General features: G+C 37.2%; 1 protein-coding gene across 1 annotated transcript in view; it reads right to left on the reverse strand.

The window, feature by feature from the left end:
- Window positions 1–19,771, reverse strand: part of LOC308658154 (scavenger receptor cysteine-rich domain-containing protein DMBT1-like) — a gene marked incomplete at both ends in the record, with an annotated part of 184,480 nt that overhangs the window by 119,915 nt on the left and 44,794 nt on the right. The window contains 3 exon segments of the mRNA XM_081310777.1: window positions 11,792–12,106; window positions 14,053–14,367; window positions 14,445–14,537. Of these exon segments, the coding sequence (XP_081166903.1) occupies window positions 11,792–12,106; window positions 14,053–14,367; window positions 14,445–14,537 (723 nt within the window).

Genomic DNA, 19,771 nt, shown 5'->3' on the forward strand with positions numbered 1-19,771 from the left:
TCTTCTCAACTCATGTCCTGGAAGATAGTGATGTAAGATTTTTTGGAAAATAGTTCTAATGAAAGAAGTTATACTATCTCTAAATTATTCTGTATTCCTATTTGAATTTTATATCTTGAAAAAATGAAGTAACTCTATAGGTTCAAGCTGTGGGTACAAGAAATTCAAATGATCAACTCAAGTATTAAAAGTGCTTACTTTTATCCCCGATGCCATTTCAAAGTGTGCCTGTCAGTGGAAGATAATGAGAATGAGGCTACTTATTTCTGACCTGCTGTGGTAGTGTCAATAGGATGACACAGTGTACAGAGTAGGGTCAGACTTGCTAAATTCTGAGCTTCCTGGGGAAATCATTTGAGTTCACAAGTTTGCTGGGCATAAACTTAACATCTGCAGATAACTACTCCAAGTTATCACATCATTTTCACAAGAAATAAAGTGGTTGAAGCATTAGCTCTCTGTACACTCTGGAGTATTTATAATGGCTCCTGGGTGTGCCCCAGCTCTTGTGCATCTAACCACAGTTTGTAAGTGTTTTATGGCTGAATTCTCAGATTCTATTTCTATTTTGCTCCCTATTTTCTTTCTGCCTGATTTTACTTAATTGTGAACATTTTGTGGTTTTTCTTTCTTCAAAACATTATTCTTGGAAGTTTGTTTTATGTAGTGGATACTGATAAATATTATTCTTAAAAGGAAAGTGCAATGTAACTATAAGCACATGAACCTAATTTTAATTTCCCACCTCTTTTCTTTCACATTTCTTTCTTCTGAGGGGATTTCTCTTTGTCTTCCTTTCCATTTCACCCTAATTGTGTCCATAACTTTGTGTAGATTTCCCTCTCTGTCTCCCAACCTTGCTTGGTTTCTTTGTTTCTTTGAGTTGGCTCTCACAAGTCCTCTTGAATTGACCCTTCTAGGCTTGGATATTGAGATTTAACAGGAGAGTAAGCCAGTAAAATATTATTCCTCCATTAAAGTCAGAGTAGAAGAATTTTATCTACTCTGTTCACAGTGTTTGTAAAAGATTTTACTAATGAAAAAACATTGTACGCAGCAGGCTTAGAAATATGAGCAGCACACACAGTGTTAACTCTTACTTACTATTACCTGAAAACCACTGCCACTTCCTTAGTGCAAAAGCAACTTACGTTTTTTTCTTCTTAGAGCAAAATTTTCCTTCCTGTTATATATCACTATGGTGACAAACGCAAATGGTTGTAATGACAAACAGAAAAACATCCTGCATTTTGGTCATATCTGATTAACAGCAATGCAACAAGCCTTGATAATCACCACTTGGCAGAGAATTGTGGTGTGGTTTGTGTATTTTGGATCACTCTAAAAGATCTCTAGTATGTTTATAATCTTCTACCATAGCAACTTCACCATTGATCAATTACAGAGATAAAAGGGACATTTAGTTGTAGACACTGAATTTGATTTACCAATTGATATTATTTCATTTAGTTTGGCTCAAAAATTATGAGTACTTGTATTATGTGCTCTAAATATTTTTTTCTTAAATGGGACAGTTTGTGTTCTATGCCATGGATCCCTGTTCCTGACAAAATAGTGAATCTTGTGACCTTACATTTACCCATTTATTCCTTGACCTATAGCCAAGAACTTTGGTAGCAATCTAATTGCTGTGTCTATGACTCATATCAGGGAAGTACAAATATTACTAAGATAAGAAATTAAACAATGAAAAAGCAAAAAGTAAAAAAGTAGCGACTTGGAATAAATTTTACCAAGAAGGCAAGAGAAAAGAAGAAAAAAAAGTCACTGAAATGCTGAAGTATAGAGAAACAGCATCTACTTATATAAAATCCTAGAAGAACAAAAATAAAGCTGGTAAAAAATAAAGAATTTAGAACTAACAGATTAAATTTCACAGAAGGAAGAGAGAGAGAGAGAGAGAGAGAGAGAGAGAGAGAGAATGAATGAATGAATATCTCAATTTGAAAACACTACTACATTACCATAATTAAAAATAACCATACCTGGCCAAATTATAGAAAAATCTGAAAAGTACCAAATTAACATTCAAGTTTAAAAGGAATATAATCTGCCAGGAAGTGTGAATCAGATTGACTCTAAACAGCAAAAGTGTTTATGAGAAGATAATAGAGAAAGACTCATAAAATTTAAAAAAAACAATAACTTTTAACTTAGAATTATGCATAGGGCTAGAAAGTAATTTCTAACTGAGTTATATATATATATTATCAGTTAAATAAGTTCACAATTTTATAAAATATATATGATGCTCTTTTAAAATAAGCAGATATAGTGAGCTTAATTCAACAATAAGTATTAGGGAATTAAAGTGTTTTTGAAGGTTAACCTTTAGTAAAACATATGTCTAGATTTCTATATGATTCTGTTTCATCAAGCTAGCAAGGAAGAAGTACTATTATATAACAAAATTAAAACCAAACAAACAATAGAGAAAAGATTTCAACATATTTCATCTTAGTAGCTTTTGTGTTTTTAAGAATTTATTTATTTTATCTAGGTTATCCATTTTGGGGGGTGTTTAACAATTGTTTATAGTATTTTCACATTTTATTTGTATGGAATTGGCAATTAAGCTTCTAGTGATCAATGTCTTCTCTTGATTTTTTTCCTACTTCATGTTGCTAAAAGCAGGTCAGTTTTGTTGATCTTTTCAAAGTCCTGACTTTGGGTTTCATTAGCTTTATCTTGCTTTTCTAGTCTCTACTTTACTTACCTTTGCTTTCATCACTAATTCCATCTTTTTGTTAGATTTTGATTTAGTTTGTTCTTCTATTTCTAGGGCCTCATGTTGTAATATTAAGTCGTTGATTCAAGATCTTTTTTTTTTTAATTTTCATTTTATAGAATTTCCCCCTTAGCACTGCTCTCATGATTCCATCATTGTGGCATGTTGTGTTTTCATTTTCTCTCATCCCTGAATATTTTGTAATTTTCCTTCTGATTTCTTCTTTTATCCATTCATAAAGTGTGTTGGTCAATTTTGACAAATTTGTGAATTGTCTAGTTGTGACTTATGTTATGAACTTCTCACTTAACCCTATTATTTGGGAAGATACAATAGTGCCCCTTTATTCATGGGGCCACATTCCAAGAGTCTCAGTGATGCTAAACTGGATTGTACCAAACTCTAAATGTGCTATTCTTCCCTATATGTACACGCTTATGATTACACTTAATTTGTAAATTAGGCACAATGAAAGATTAACAGCAAAATTAATAATGAAATTGAACACTATAACAGTATATTTGAACAATTTATGTGAATGTGATATCTCTCACTCTCAAAATATCTTGTACTCAGCTTTGGAGAAAGGGATGATTCACATGCTGGTAGGATGAATTGGAATGATTCAAAAATTTGTAATGCTAGTCAGAATGGCCCTCTATTTAAAACTCACAAAAAGTTTTTAAAATATCCATTAAATATTTTAGACTTCTCACTAAAGGATGTGGAGTATCTCTGTTATTTAGTTCTTTGCTATTATTAATTAAATTGTATAGTTTTTCTTTATACATCTACTACATGTTAGATCTATATCTAAGTCTTTGTTCTGTTGGTGCTTATGTAAATGTAATGTGTTTTTAATTTCCAATTCTTCGTGTTATTTCCTGGTAAATAGGGAAGTGATGGGCTTTAATGGAGTAGTGCTGCATCTTGCAGCCTTTCTGTAATCACTTTTTAGTTCCAGGAATTCACTAATTTTGTTGTTGATTCTGTTGATATTTTTTGACACAGATAATCATTTCATCTACAAACAAAGAGAGGTTGAATTATTTTTCTTCCATATCTATATACTTTTACTTCCCTTTTCTTGTCTTATTGCATTTCCAAAGACTTCCATGATAGTTTAAAAGGCATGATAAAAGGGAAATTCCTTGTCTTTTCTTCTATCTTAATGAGAAAGCTTTGAGATTTTTACCATAAAGGATGTTTTTGCTCTAGGTTTATTTTCTAGAACTTCTTTATCAATTCGAAGAACTTCCCACTCTGTTTTTGTTGCCTGAGAGTTTGTTTGTTATCCAGTATGGATATCCAGTGGACATGGTGGTTCACACCTGTAATCCAAGTATCTTGGGAGGCTAAGGCAGGAGGATCCCAAGTTCAAAGCCATTCTCAGCAATCACAAGGTGGTAAGCAACTCAGTGTGAATGAGCCTTTAAATAAAAACAAAATAAGTATGAGGATGTGGCTCAGTGGTTGAGTGCCCTGAGTTAAATCTCTAGTACTAAAAAAGAATTTTGACAAGTACCTTATTGGCATATAGTGAAATAATTGTGGTTTTTTTTCTTCTGTATCTCTTTGAACTGATGGAATACTTTGATTTTTCAAAATGTTGAACTAGCGTTGTAAACCTGGGACAAATTCCATTTGGTCATGTTCTTTTAATGCATTGTTGAGTTCCATTACTAATATTTTGTTGAGGATTTTGCATCTATATTCATAAGAAAAGTTAGTCTGTAGTATTCTTTTCCTGCAATGTCTTTTTCTGGTTTTGGTATTAGAGTTATGCTGACCTAACAGAATTAGTTAGGATTTATTCTTCTCCTTTTATTTTCTGGGTTAAGAACTGTGACGGAAAAAGTTCTGTAGTTAAACCACCTATTCTATAGTATTTTATAACAGCCTTAGAAGACTAAGGCTTCTTTCTTTTCTCAGATCTCATGCTTATTACCTGGTGTTAAATCTATTGTGGGTGCAAATATATTTTGGGTTTGAATTTACAGTGTGGATCTTCTTACCATCTGTGCTGCTTCTCCCCACAGGAGCAAAGTGAAATATACCTGTGGTTGATATTTGATAGCTGTTTTATGTTACTTCCTCAGGGTTGAGGAGACCTCTGGTTAGTATTAGTTTTAGTTCCCAGATCCAAGGTGTTTTTCTTACCAACTCCTAGGTACAGAATTTTTCCTTCACCCCTTAACCCCTTAACAAGAGAAATGAACAGCATGTTATTGGCCTCAAAATAGACTGGAGACCAATGGTACAGAATGGTACACTAACCAACAAAATTACAATTACCTTATACAGACAAAGACAACAAAAACACACATTCTAGAATAGATAGCCTCTTCAACAAATGGTGCTGGGAAAACTGGAAATCCATATGCAACACAATGAAATTAAACCCCTATATCTCACCATGCACAAAACTCAACTCAAAATGGATCAAGGACTTAGAAATAAAACCAGAGACTCTGAATCTAATAGAAGAAAAAGTAGGCCCCAATGTGCAGCATATAGGATAGGCCCCAAATCCCTTAATAAGATTCTTTTGGTGCAAGAACTGAAATCAAAATTCATAAATGGAATGGAATCTAGCTAAAAAGTTTCTTCTCAGAAAAAGAAACAATCTGTGAAGTGAATAGAGAACCAATATCTTGGTAGCAAATCTCTACTCCTCACACATCAGATAGAGCACTAATCTCTAGGGTATATAAAGAACTCAAAAAGCTAAGAAGAAAAAAATATATATATATATATATATATATATATAAAATAACCCAATCAATAAATGGGCCAAGGACCTGAACAGACAATTCTCAGAAGAGAATATTCAATCAATTGACAAATATGTGAAAAAATGTTCATCATCTCTATCAATTAGAGAAATACAAATCAAAACTACTCTAAGATTTTATCTCACTCCAGTCAGAATGGCTGCTATTATAAATACAAACAACAGTAAGTTTATCAAGGATGTGGGAAAAAAGGTACATTCATACACTACTGGTGGGGCTGCAAATTGGTGCAGCCAATATGGAAAGCAGTATGGAGATTTCTTGGAAAATTGGGAAGGGAACCACCATTTGACCCAGCTATCCCTCTCCTCAGTCTATACCCAAAGGACTTAAAAACAGCATACTACAGGGACAGAGCCACATCGATGTTTATAGCAGCACAATTCACAATAGCTAAAGAGTGGAACCAACCTAGATGCCCTTCAATAGATGAATGAATTTTAAAAAATGTGGCATATACAAAAAAAGGAATATTACTCAGCACTAAAAGAAAATAAAATCATGCCATTGACAAGTAGATGTATGGAGTTAGAGTTAGCCAATCCCCAAAACACAAATGCCACATGTTTTCCCTGATATAAGAAGGTTGATTCATAGTGGTGTAGGGAGAGGGAGCATTGGAGGAATAGACAAACTTTAGATAGGGCAGAAGTGTTGGAGGGGATGGGCAGGGGTATGAAGTTAGAAATTATTGTGGAATGTGATGGTCATTATTATCCCAAGTTCATGTATAAAGACACGAATTGGTGTGAATATGGTTTGTATACAACTAGAGATATAAAAAATAGTGCTCTATTTGTATAATAAGAATTGTAATGCATTTCCCTGTCATATACAAATAAAAAATTAAAAAAAAAGAAATGTAGCAAGAGGCAGACTTTTTTGCTTTTACTTCTTCAGAAGCACTCAGTTTGTCTATACCCTAAAGTAAAGGTTTGCAGTTCTTCATTTAGTGACATAGAAATTTTGTTTCCCATAAGAAAAAAGTTTCAGGACTTTGGTGTTCTTCCCCAGCAGTTATCGATCTCCGCTTGCACTCTGTGACATCAAATGGTCTTCATGTGGTTTCTTGTGTTGCTCTTTGTGGTGAGCTGTCAGTGAAGCCCCAAGAGGAAGATACTGTGGATGAGTGTGAAGTACCCTTTTGTAATGTGCCTCAACTTTTCCAAACTGACAAGGCAGCCCAAACATCCTAAAAAATTCTTTAGAACTTTATCTTATGTCCTATTATTGGAGTGATAATCCATCTTGCAAATTGGATTTGCAATATACTCAAACAGGTGACTTATAAACTTAGTTAGAAGAATAACCTGAAAATAGAACAAGGTATGATTTTGTAGCTTATCTACATTTAAATGATGTCTGTATTATCCTCATACCAAAATATGACAAATACTCCCCCAAATAAAAATGACTGACCAATATCCCTGAAGAATATACATATTCTATATATTTGTATACACACACACACACACACACACACACACACACACACACATAGTCTCCTTGACAAAATACTAAGAAAGTGAAACTAGTTGTATACATAAAGAATTTTATACATACATCTTTACCATGTTAGGTTCATCTCAAGAATGTAAGTTTCAAGAATCAATGTGACATACAATATCAATTGAACAAAGAAGAATATATAATTTAATTTATTATCTTTTGATTTTTGACAATTTGTTTTCATGGAAAATGAGTAGTTTAATTTTGCTTTTAGTACTGCTGGCACAATGCACAATTCATGCGAAAATATATAAAACGTGATTCACACTACACATCATATACAAAAATTAACCAAGTGAATGAGAGAGCCAAACCAAGACTATAAGAACCCTTGAAGAAACATGGGTGTAAATCTTTACAACCTTGGATTTGGCAATCTGAAGCAAGAAATATGATACCAAAAACTGATGCAATAAAAGAAAAGTAGATCAACTCAACTTCATTAAAATTAAAATGTTACAGGGATTCCAACATGGCGGCGAGCAGGGAGAGATCAAGTCTCTGACCTCTTCAGCTGTGCGGGCATAGGGAGTTGTAAACAATCTAAATTCTGTTTGCTCAGGATCACTAGGCAATGCTGAATTGACGTGGATCTGGGGCGAACCGTCTGGGCCTCTCAGAAGGCACACTGAGCCTGGATTGGCTGAATTCAAGCTCCCGTTCTCCTGCTTCCCTCAGACAAACAGCTGTGACTCAGCACTAATCCAACCGGCTGAAACAACTGGTCAGCCCTTCTGATCCTACGGAGGTAAATGCCAACCCAGCCTTCATAGATAGTGGCCACAGGTTTGAAATGGGGCTTGGGAGAGACAGTAAGGACCCACCCGTTGCATTGGTCACCCGGCAAAGGGAAACGAACTGTCGCCATTTGCAAGAGATACCACCATGGCAGAGAACTGGTGTCACCAGACTGCGGCGGAGGAGATAACTTCATTGAAACCTGCGGCTACAGGTATGTAATTCTCTAGCCTTCCCTCTCCACAAATCGGGGAAACCGTAAGGGCCCCTCCCAGCTCTCCCATAAGGGCCCCTCCCAGCTCTCCCATGAGCACGATAGCCAGACCAAGGGAATCAGACGTGGCGCGGGACCCGCAGCGCGGAACTCCCAGCTACTGCTCCCACCAATGCTGACAACTGAGGTCTCCTGCACCAGCTACTGGGGGCATGGCTACAGGAGGGCAAGTAAAATTCGCCGAGGATTCTCAGCCCCAAGCTCTACAAACTTAGGGTCTGAGGGAATGGCAAACTGGGAGAGTGTGCCTAGTCGTTCATGAAAACAGGGCTCCAGGGAGCAGCAGACCTAGCGTGTAGCCAGTATTGTGGTGAGCGGCACCGGTGAGAGGGCTAGAGGAAAAGTGGGGAAGTGACTAGACACAAGAGGAGGCCCTAGGCACTCAAGATTGGAGACTCGCCCAGTCTGGGAGGAGGAGCTGCTGCACAGTGATTGGTTCCCGGCATATTGACAGGAGAAACTTGGCCTGGTGGGCACAGCGCCACCTACTGGAAGAGAAGTTAATCAAACTCTAAGACTGCATTTATTAGTTTTTTTTTTTTTTAATTTGGGTTTTTTCTTTCATTTTCATTTTTCTTTCTTGTTGTTTTTTTTTAATTTTTTTTTCAATTTTTTTAAAATTTTTTTCTTCTAATTTTAATTTTTATTTTTTTATTATTATTTTTTTAAAAAATTTTCTTTGTTTATTTCACGTCGGTTACACATCCACAATTTTACATAATGCCCTATTAGTAATTGTTGTATTCTGCTACCTTTCCTATCCCCTACTATCCCCCCTCCCCTTCCCTCCCATCTTCTCTCTCTACCCCATCTACTGTAATTCATTTCTCTCGTTGTTTATTTTCCCATTCCCCTCACAACCTCTTATATGTAATTTTGTATAGCAATGAGGGTCTCCCTTCATTTCCATGCAATTTCCCTTTTTTCTCCTTTTCCCTCCCATCTCATGTCTCTGTTTAATGTTCCCAACTTTCTTAATAAGACTCCTATAACGCAAGAATTAAAATCAAGAATCAATAAATGGGATGGACTCGAACTAAAAAATTTTCTTCTCAGCAAAAGAAACAATCTGTAATGTGAGCAGAGAGCCTACATCTTGGGAGCAAATCTTTACCCCTCACACATCAGAGCACTAATCTCTAGAGTATATAAAGAACTCAAGAAGCTAAGCACCAAAAATTACAAATAACCCCATCAATAAATGGGCCAAGGACATGAACAGACACTTCTCAGAAGATGATACACAATCAATCAACAAATAATGAAAAAATGTTTATCATTGCTAGCAATTAGAGAAATGCAAATCAAAACCACTCTAAGATTTCATCTCCCTCCAATCAGAATGACAGCTATTATGAATACAAACAACAATAAGTATTGGCAAGATGTGGGGAAAAGGGTACATTCATACACTGCTGGTGAAATTGCAAATTGTTACAGCCAGTATGGAAAGCAATAAGGAGATTTCGTGGGAAATTGGGAATGGAACCACCATTTGACCCAGCTATCCCTCTCCTTGGTCTATACCCAAAGGATTTAAAAATAGCATAGAAGGACACAGCCACATCAATGTTTATTGCAGCACAATTCACAATAGCTGGGCTGGGGATGTGGCTCAAGCGGTAGCGCGCTCGCCTGGCATGCGTGCGGCCCGGGTTCGATCCTCAGCACCACATACCAACAAAGATGTTGTGTCCGCCGAGAACTAAAAAATAAATATTAAAAATTCTCTCTCTCTCTTTCTCTCCTCTCTCCTCTCTCACTCTCTCTAAAAAAAAAAAAAAAAAAAAAAAAAAACAATTCACAATAGCTAAGCAGTGGAAGCAACCTAGATGCCCTTCAATAGATGAATGAATAAAAAAATATGCATATATACACAATGGAATATTACTCAGCAATAAAAGAGAATAAAATCATGGCATTTGCAGGTAAATGGATGGAGTCAGAGAAAATAATGCTAAGTGAAGTTAGCCAATCCCAAATGCCTAATGTTTTAATTGATATAATGAGGCTGATTCATAGTGGGATAGGGAAAGGGAGCATGGGAGAAATAGACAAACTCTAGACAAATAGACAAACAGGGAAGTGGGAAGAAAAGGGAGGGGGCATGGAGTTATAAATGATGGTGGAATGTTATGATCATTATTATCCAAAGTATATGTATGAAGACACAAATTGGTGTGAATATAGTTTGTATACCACCAGAGATATGAAAAAATTGTGCTCTATATATGTAATAAGAATTGTAATACATTCTGCTGTCATGTATAAATAATAATTTATTTTTTTTTATTTTTTAAAGAGAGAGTGAGAGAGGAGAGTGAGAGAGAGAGAGTGAGAGAGAATTTTTAATATTTATTTTTTAGTTCTCGGCGGACACAACATCTTTGTTGGTATGTGGTGCTGAGGATCGAACCCGGGCCGCACGCATGCCAGGCGAGCGCGCTACCGCTTGAGCCACATCCCCAGCCCCATGTATAAATAATAATTTAAAAAAGAAATTAGAAGATAATAGTCTCCAATTTCCAAAAGACCCCATGGAATGTTTTCTGGGAGAGGGATGAAGTGCCACATTAATTGCCAGTAGGATATGGATAAAGGTGAGGAAGTAGTATCAACAAAGACCACTGGGACTATGAGGAGATAAATCCAAGAAGAAAACAAGAGAAGCCCCCCCCCATCTCATACAAATTCCCCATAATGTTGAGATGAGAAGACTAACAAATAGCTTTTCAACAGGATTGTTACTGGGTCCGTGCCTTGGAGAGACTTCTAGCTCTTCTTACCCATCCAGGTAATCATGAATCTCTCCCCCAACCCTCTTCTTGCTCTGCTCATGATGAGATTTTATCAATACCTCAAGGTCACTTCACTATACTCCTCTCACCGCAGTATTTACATTGATAAATAGTCTACTTCCTTCTTTCATTAGACCTCTACTCCTCCTTCAGTTATCAAACTAAACATGATTTCTCTTTTCCCCAATTCACACATTTCCATAGCACCTTCATGACACTCAAATTTATGCATGGTTGTGTTGTCAGGAGGGAGTGGAAAATCCATGAAGACAGTGGTGGTGTTTTCTTTCTGTGTCTGTCCTCCTGCCTGGAATTAAGTTTCTACCTACAAATCACTTGATTCCTTTACATCAACAAAATGACCTGAGAGGTTGTCTGTATGGTGTAGATGGATTTCAGATTCTCCAAATTGCTCCCCCATTCACTTGAAAGTGTGAGAGAGATGAAATGTTACTCCTAACCTCTGTTTCTTCATCTGAGATAAAAGCTTACTGTGTTACCTATCATCAGATAATAGTGGCAATTAAGCCTGTGGTGGGGTGGGAGTGTAGGAACAAAGTGATACCACATAGCAAGCAATGTGCACAATTGAGGTCCAATCATTCATCCTATCACTAAGGAAATATAGTTTAATTGATATAACTTAATACTGCATGAGCTAATTTCTAAGAATGGTCATCAGAGTATAACTTCATGCTCCTATATTCTCAGTTCAGTCTCTGGTTCTTTTCACATAAATTGCTATTATCAATGGTTTCCTTATGTCTGCCTTTGAAACAGAAGTACAACAGGTTGGATCAAGTAATCTCCATCTAGTTTTCATTTTGTAGACTTATTTCAACTCGTCCATTATGTTTAAATATGTGAAACTTTCTTAATAACAACCTACAGGCATATGGCAAACACACAGAAATAGACAGTATGTCACCTGTACATGTGATATGAGCTTCCTCCTTTGCAGAGCAAGATTGGTGTTTCCAGGGGTCAGAAGGACACTGCCAGAGAGAGGTATCAGTTTCCCGACAGTGGATTTTATCCACCCATCGGGGTCTAGAACCTTCCCTGGGAGGAACCAAGAAATCTAGGGTCCCAGTGTCCCCACAGCCAAGCTGTCTGCAGATCATGGACAAAGTCATGGGTTCCATAGGGCTGTTGCAGATGCTGCCCCGGGTGTTGTTGTAGAAAACCTCCAGCCACCTAGCGAACTCCTGGTCCTTGCTCACCAGCCTGAGGTCCAGGAACTCTAAAAGCAAGAGGAGGAAAACAGGGCACGGGTGAGCATTAAACTGTAACTGCTATTTTTTCTTCATTCCTATGTAGTGAGTACTCATTGCTGATTCTGATGAACAAGTGCCCACTAGGTGGAAGACTGAAATTTTTTTTTCACTTTAATTCTTTTTGCTAACTTGTATCTCTATTTCTGTTTCTACAACAATGTAATATTAGCAAATGCATAGGCAGGAACACTAATGTGGGTGTTTATTCTGCAGAAAGTATCTCCTATCTTTATCTACTATCTGCCATCTATCTATATTCATCTACTATCTGATTAATCATATGACAGATCCTAGAAAAGGAGCATTAACAGAGTGTTTGTTGTAGGGACAAATGAGGCAAGGCACCAAAGATAGCAGAAAACAGTTTTATTTGGCTGCAGCCAGGTTCAGAGGGCACAGCTTTTGCTTCCAAGTTCAGGGAGTTTCAGAATTTTATACCCAGCATGTAAGGGGAGGGGCTCAGAAGTTCACAGTCTGAAGAAGTTCACATAAAAGCAGCTTTTTCTTTCACTGTTTTGGGCAAGATAACCTTCAAGGAAAATACCTGAGAAGAGGATATCTTCTTCTCCCCTTTTCTCCTCCTGCCAGCTGTTACCATGGAGCCCAATTGTAACTTATCTTAAAAATATAGACATCTCTGTGAAGCCCCAGCTCAAGGCAAGAGGCCATGTTTGCACACTTCTTCAAAGAACTATACTGGATATGTTTGTGAAAAACTAGTAAGGGGGTGTCCAGCACCTGGAGTGCTGGTATCTTCTCGGCCAGTAGCCAAGTAAACAGGGCGACACGAAAATAGGAAATTTATCTACATTGAACTTTTTTGCGAGACTCTTTTGCTGACAGTTCTAAAATCAGTCTGGGTGAAGATTTCTGGAGAGGCCCAGTTAAGACTTTTCAGTGGAGAAAGGGATTGCCACTTTAGGGTGGCAGAATAGTGGAGCTCCAAATATGTCCACTTCCTAATCCTGAGAGCCTGTGGATATTTTACCTCACATTGCAAAAGGGCTTTTCAGACAAGATGAAGACAAGGATCCTTTCTCTAGGCACAGTGGGAGATGCCTGTTGCTTGGAAACTGAAGCAGAAGCATCCCATGTTCAAAGCTAGCCTCAGCAACTCAGTGAGGCTCTATGAAACTTAATGTGACCCTGTCTCAAAGTAAAAAATAAATAAAAGGGCTGTGGCTCAGTTTTTGAGTCCTTTGGGTTTAATCCCAGTACCAAAAAAAAAAAAAAAATGTTTTCACTGTGAGATTATCCTGGAGAATCCTAAATAAGATGTGTCCAATCTAGAGACATCCTTATACTGTATCCGCAAAAACAGATAAGCCTTTCTGGCCCTCATCAGAGGGAGATGTGAATATAGAATTATGAGAGGGTTGAGATGTTTTGGTTTTGAAGAAGTAAGGGGTCAAACAAGGAATTCAGGCAACTTCTAGAAGGTGAAAAAGGCAAGAAAGTGAGTCTTCCTGAGTTTTAGCTGTTTTAGCCTACTGAAACCTCATTTATATCCCAGGGAGACCCAGGTCAGGTTCTCACCTACACACTGTAAGATGATAAATTTGTGTTGTTTTGAGTCACTCAGTCTATGGTGACTTGTTACAGCAGAAATAGAAAATTAATTCAGTGGGTCAGGATGTTTCACCCACATGTCACAGAACAGTGATGGCTGCTTTAAATGACACTGTAGAGAAAGACTGTGTCAGAGGACAGTGCTGAGATGGAAGGAACAGAAGCTCAGCTGCTGCAGCAGGAAATAGAAATACCTCATCTTCTCCTTTACTTCAGGGACAGGAACTGTGAGCCTCCCCCTTTTCCCTGTCAGCAACTGCTAAATCCCTGCCCTAGGATTCAAACACCATCCTGCAGACCTTCTCCTGCCCTCCCCCACCTGTGCACAGTGTGCACCACAGACCTGAGCAGATGACCCCAGCATCCTCCTTGTGTCTGCAGTTGTGCTGCCCCCAGCCCTGGGAAGGGCACTGCCACACATGGGCCTCCTCTCCTGTGCAGTTCAGCTCGTCCAGCCAGATGGGCCCTGATCCCTCTCCAAAGTGAGCAGAGATGGTGGCCTCCAGGGCCACTCCACAGCCCAGCTGTCTGCACACCACGTGGGCATCATTCAGGTCCCAGCTGTCATCACAGATGGAGCCCCAGGAGCCCTGCTGCAGGATCTCCACTCTCCCTGCGCAGTGACTGCCCCCGTCCACCAGGCGGAGCTGTCTGCTGTCTGAGGAGAGACAGGGTCATGTCAATGGGCATTTGCTCAGGGAATGGGAAGGCTCTGGTGCTGGGGGCCTTGCTCACCTGAGCAGTTGGCAGTGTGGCCCTCTGAGGCTGCAGAGCCTGCTGGGTCTGACCAGGAGTCATTGCACTGGGGCAGCAGCTGGGTCTGGTTTCCTACAGAAGAGATTAGAGAGCAGGAAACTGAATTAAAGTACATAATAAGTCCTTTGGTTATAGTCAAATGGTGTTGTTTATAGCCATACAATTCACAATAGCTAAACTTTGGAGCCAACCTAGATGCCCTGCAGCGGATGAATGGCTAAAAAAAAAAAAAAAATGTGGCATATATACACAATGAAATTTTACTCAGCATTAAGAGAATAAAATCATGGCATTTGCAGGTAAATGGATGGCTTTGAAGAAGATAATGCTAAGTGAAATTAGCCAATCCCCAAAAAACAAATGCTGAATATTTTCTCTGATATAAGGAGGCTGACTCATATTCTCGGGTAGGGGAAGCATGGGAGGATTAGATGAATTCTAAATAGGGAGGGAAGAGGAGGGGCCAGCGGATTAGCAAGGGTGTGGAATGTGATAGACATCATTATCCAAAGTACATGTATGAAGACTCAAATTGGGTGTCAACATACTTTCTATATAAACAGATATGAAAAATTGTGGTATATATGTGTATTAAGAATTGTAATACAAAAAACAAACAAACAAAGTACATGTATAAAGGCATGAATCAGCGTGAACATACTCTATATACAAAGATATGAAAAATTGCACTGTATATGTATAATAAGAATTGCAATGCATTCTGCTATCATGTATTTAAAAAATAAAATCAATAAAACTAAAAAAGTTGAGAAAATATTTCAAAGAAAAAATTAAAAAATAAGGTACATAGTAATCTGGTGATGGCATAGGAAAGCTGTAGGATACGATCAGTAATTTTCTATCTTCAGAGCTGATTGTCTATTCCAGATTTCTGCTTCTACTTCTGACATACTCTTCTGTTTTTAAACCATGACCCAAGAATTACTTTAGGAAATTGTGAATATATCAGTACTGTTTGAGAGCATTGCATATCTCCCAGGGAAGGAAGACTTTTGGAGTCAAGTTCAGAGAAATGTAAAAACTAGAATCAACTAGTTTCCCTTGAAGACATTTAACCATTTAAAGGTAGTAGTTAAGACTGAAAATCTCAGCATGTTTGCCACATTTCCCTGGGAGTACCCTAGTAAAATTTAGGTCAGACCAAAGAGGAGAATCCTCCTAAACATCCAGAAAACTTGTGAATTAAAAGAATTTTTGTCATAGGGAGGAGTGCCCAGTTTCTCACCATTTCAGTCTCTTTGTATAAGATGATCTACCCTAAATAAAATGCAATGAAGAAAGTAAAATCTTTTCTGAAGGTTTTGTAGGATGGATTTTTTTTTTCAAATACAATTTTTGTCCATCAAAGAACCCCCCACACATATAAAAAGGTTTACATAGAAAACAAAGTGCAGAAAGGAGACAAAAGAAAGATTTTCAGAGAGTGGTATTGGTGTTTCCTTATAGGTGATTGAAATAATAATAATTAAATTTTGTAAATTTAATGACATGATATGCATTTTGTTAGAAAAATGATAATAAAAATCCAATAAATATTGGATTTTTGAGAGTCATTTATAAAAATAACTAATGAAATAGAACCAATAAAATTCAGAGGCTAAAAATAAGAAGCCAGAGGATGAGTCTAACAACACTGCAGGTTAGCACAAAGTAGAAATAGTAAGTGGAATAATGCAGTGAGCCATCTATGAAAAACACATGTGGATCTTCTCTAGTCAGGAAGCCAGGGAATTTTAGGTTTAACCTTGGGAATATCTATGGCCCTCTCATGCAATAGATTTCCCAAGGCACATGACCTTTATCTTTGCATTGCCAGGAAGATCTCTCAGGGTCATTCCAGAGTTGGACATAACCCACTGGGAATTGAATAGCCCACCTTTTTAACCTTTATGGAGAAGAACATTCTGTGGAAGACCTTTGATGTCCCCCAATATAAATAAAGCAGGTGCAGGCTCCATTTTTCTTTTTAGTATAGAAGCTTGATCCATATGATTGTCTAGTCTATCCTGCCCCTGCTTTCTGAATATATTTTCTGTGTCCTGTGGTATCTTTATCCTTCTATTTTTCCTAGTTTTTGTTCCTCAGCCAACCCATTCCACTGAGGGGAACCCCATTTCCATCAGCTGTGCAGGACGTGGGTGAGAAAAGATCATGGGAAAATGTGGAGTGAAAAACAGAAAGACAAAAACATAGGAAATATAATAGGATACTAAGAGCCATAATGAGAGAACCTCACATTCCTATATACTTTACAAGTTTTAGTTATTAAGGCCATAAGTGGTAGTGTAAAAGTATAAATTAGAAAATACATCTTCCGAGCACTTCCCCTTCTCCCTCCCTTTCCCTCCCACCTCTCTTCGCTATTTAGTAGTAATCTTCTTCTCATGCTCTTCCTCCCTATCCCATGGAAGGAGACCCTCATCGTTATACAGAATACATGTATGATGATGTGAAGGGAAAAAAAAAGAAGTGTATCACATTAGATTGGATAGAGAGAAGTGATGGGAGGGGAGGGGAAGAGAGGGAGGATAGGAAGGGCAGCAGAATAAAATAGACCCTAGTTTTGCTGTATGTATATACATGACTGTATGACCAATGTGATTCTGCAAACTGTCCACTCAGAAAAATGAGAAATTATACCCTATTTGATTCAAATGTATATGTCAAGATCAATGTACTGTCATGTGTAGCTAATAAAAAATAATAAATAAATAAATAAATAAATAGAAAACATAAAAAGTGGATTATTTAACACACCTGTCATTTTTAAAAATACCCCCCAAATCTGTGACACTCTATCCATTGACCTGTGCAGTTCATTCCTACTTTCCTCCAATCTGGGCTGACAGTGGTGAGTTGTCTATAAGCAATAGAATGTGGTGAAGCCAGCACAGCTTGACTTAGGAACCTAGCTAAGAAAGTCAAGCCTCCTCCTCATGTTTGTCACATTTCCCTGGGTGTACCCTAGTAAAATTTAGGTCAGAAATTGCATCCATTTGATGCAAATGGATGTTTGACTTAGTAGGATGATTGCTTCATGGGAAACATGTAGAGACAATCAGTAGAGAACTATCATGTGGGAGAAAGCATTTGCAGGTGGCTCTGTCAGCAGCCCCAGTTGAACTTCAAGCCTCTGGCCATGTGAATGAACTATCCAAGATGGATTCCCATTTTGGCCAAGTCTTCAATGACTTCAGCTCCAGATGAGATCTAAGTGCAAACTTATGAGAGACTTCAAGAGGGAACTTCCAACAGCTTTTGCCAAATTTATGAATCTGGAAATGATGGACAAAATCAAATATATTTTTTATTTGTGTTGCTATTTTTTGCAAGGACAGATTATTATAAGCAGTAGCACCTAGGGCAATTATATTTACTATGAAATAGCAATCCTATGTTCCCATGTTTATTGTGGCATTATTCACAATAGCTACAGTATGAAATCAGAAGCTACAGTCTGGAATCTGATGCCCATTATAAGAGAAATTCATAAAGAAAATGTTGTATAAATATAGCCATAAAGAAGAAGGAAATCCTGCCATTTGCATCAAATTGATGGAATTGTAGGACAAACATATGTTAAGTTAAATAACCCAAATACAGAAAGTCAAATACAACATGTTCTCTGTCATATATGGAAGCCAACAGGTTAATTTATGGAATTTGGCAATGCACAGTGATTATGTAAAAAAAAAATTCTTGAAAATATTTTAAGAATTTTTAGAATTTATGCTATCAGATTTTAATCCTGATTAAAAAGCTATAGTCATTAGAACTTATCCCATTGCTCCTAGAACAGATAAATATACCAAGGGAACAGGTTAGATGGTATAGAAGTAGGACCATACTTGTATGCACATTAGATTTATAACAAAGTTTGTACTTCTGAATAGTTAGAAAAAATAGCCTTCGGAATAACCAATTCTGGACTAATGGGAAATTCATATGGGACAATCAAATCTTGTCCCCTACCTTTCAGCGAGCACAAAAATTAATTAATGGTGAATTGCAGCTCTAAATGTAAACAGAATAAAAAGCTTTCAGAAGATATCCTAAAAAAAAAAAAGAAAATATTTTAAGAGTAAATGGACACATCATCTTATCCACCTACTATTCACTCAGAAATATTTTATATATTCAGGGATAAATATGGCAGAATGAAGGGATAATATAGAAAAATAATAGCATTGGGGAATCTTCATTAGGATTATCTGGGAATTTTATACTATCTTTGAAGTTTAGTCAGAATTCTCAACTAATCAAATAAATAAATAAATGAGAAAAAAGAAAAACAAAGCCACAAAAATGTTAAGATGAAACTTAGTTGTTATGGTTTATAGAGAGGGTGTCCCCTAAAAGCTCATGTGAAAGATAATGAAAGAAAGTTTAAAAGTGGAATGATTGGGTTATGAGACCCTTAATCTAATTGGCACATTAATACTCTAATAGTATTAACTAGGTATTGAGTATAGGCAGGTAGGGTGTAACTGGATGAGATGGGTCCCTGGGGGCGGGCCTTTGGGGTTTATATTTTGTCCTTTTTGAGAAGAGTTCTCCCTATTTCTGCTTCTTGGTGGCCATCTGCTCTCCTTTTTCTCCTGCTTCACTCTTCCACCATGATATTCTGCCTTACCTCCAGCTCCATGAAATGGAGTAGGATACGTATGGACAGAGACCTCTGAAACCTTGGACTTCAAAATAAACTTTTTCTCCTAAAATTGGTCTTGTCAGGTCTTTCTATCACAACACAAAGAAAAGCTGACTAAAACATTAATAGAATTAATTTCTAGGACATTTCATTAAAAAACACATATAATAGCATCATAAACCTAAAACACCAAAAGTATGCCTAGTAAGAGTTATCTACAATCTCTGAGAGAAATTAGAGATATACCTTGCAAGTATATCTCTATATTGATATCTCTATATTACCTCTATATTGATGTTTACATCAAATCCAAACTCAATATAAATATCATCATGCTATTATTGAATTAAACATATCAAGCTGTTTGTAAAATTTATGTGAAATGCACAAGACTAAGTATGACCAATGCACTGGGCAGAAAAAATAACACAATTAGAGCAGTTGCTCTAAAGCAATCTTTTAAAATATTAGTCATAAATGCTATAAAGTTATAATTAATGAGGAGTGCATGGCTACAAGCATAGAAAATGACTGAATGGAACAGAACAGAACATAGAGCATGATCAGAAATATCTGCACACTGTGTATTTCAAAGGTGACACAGCAGTGGGGAAAAGGCTTTTCATTAATGATTCTG

Source organism: Spermophilus citellus, assembly GCF_964194105.1.
Source record: "Spermophilus citellus genome assembly, chromosome: 10".
Taxonomy (NCBI): domain Eukaryota; kingdom Metazoa; phylum Chordata; class Mammalia; order Rodentia; family Sciuridae; genus Spermophilus; species Spermophilus citellus.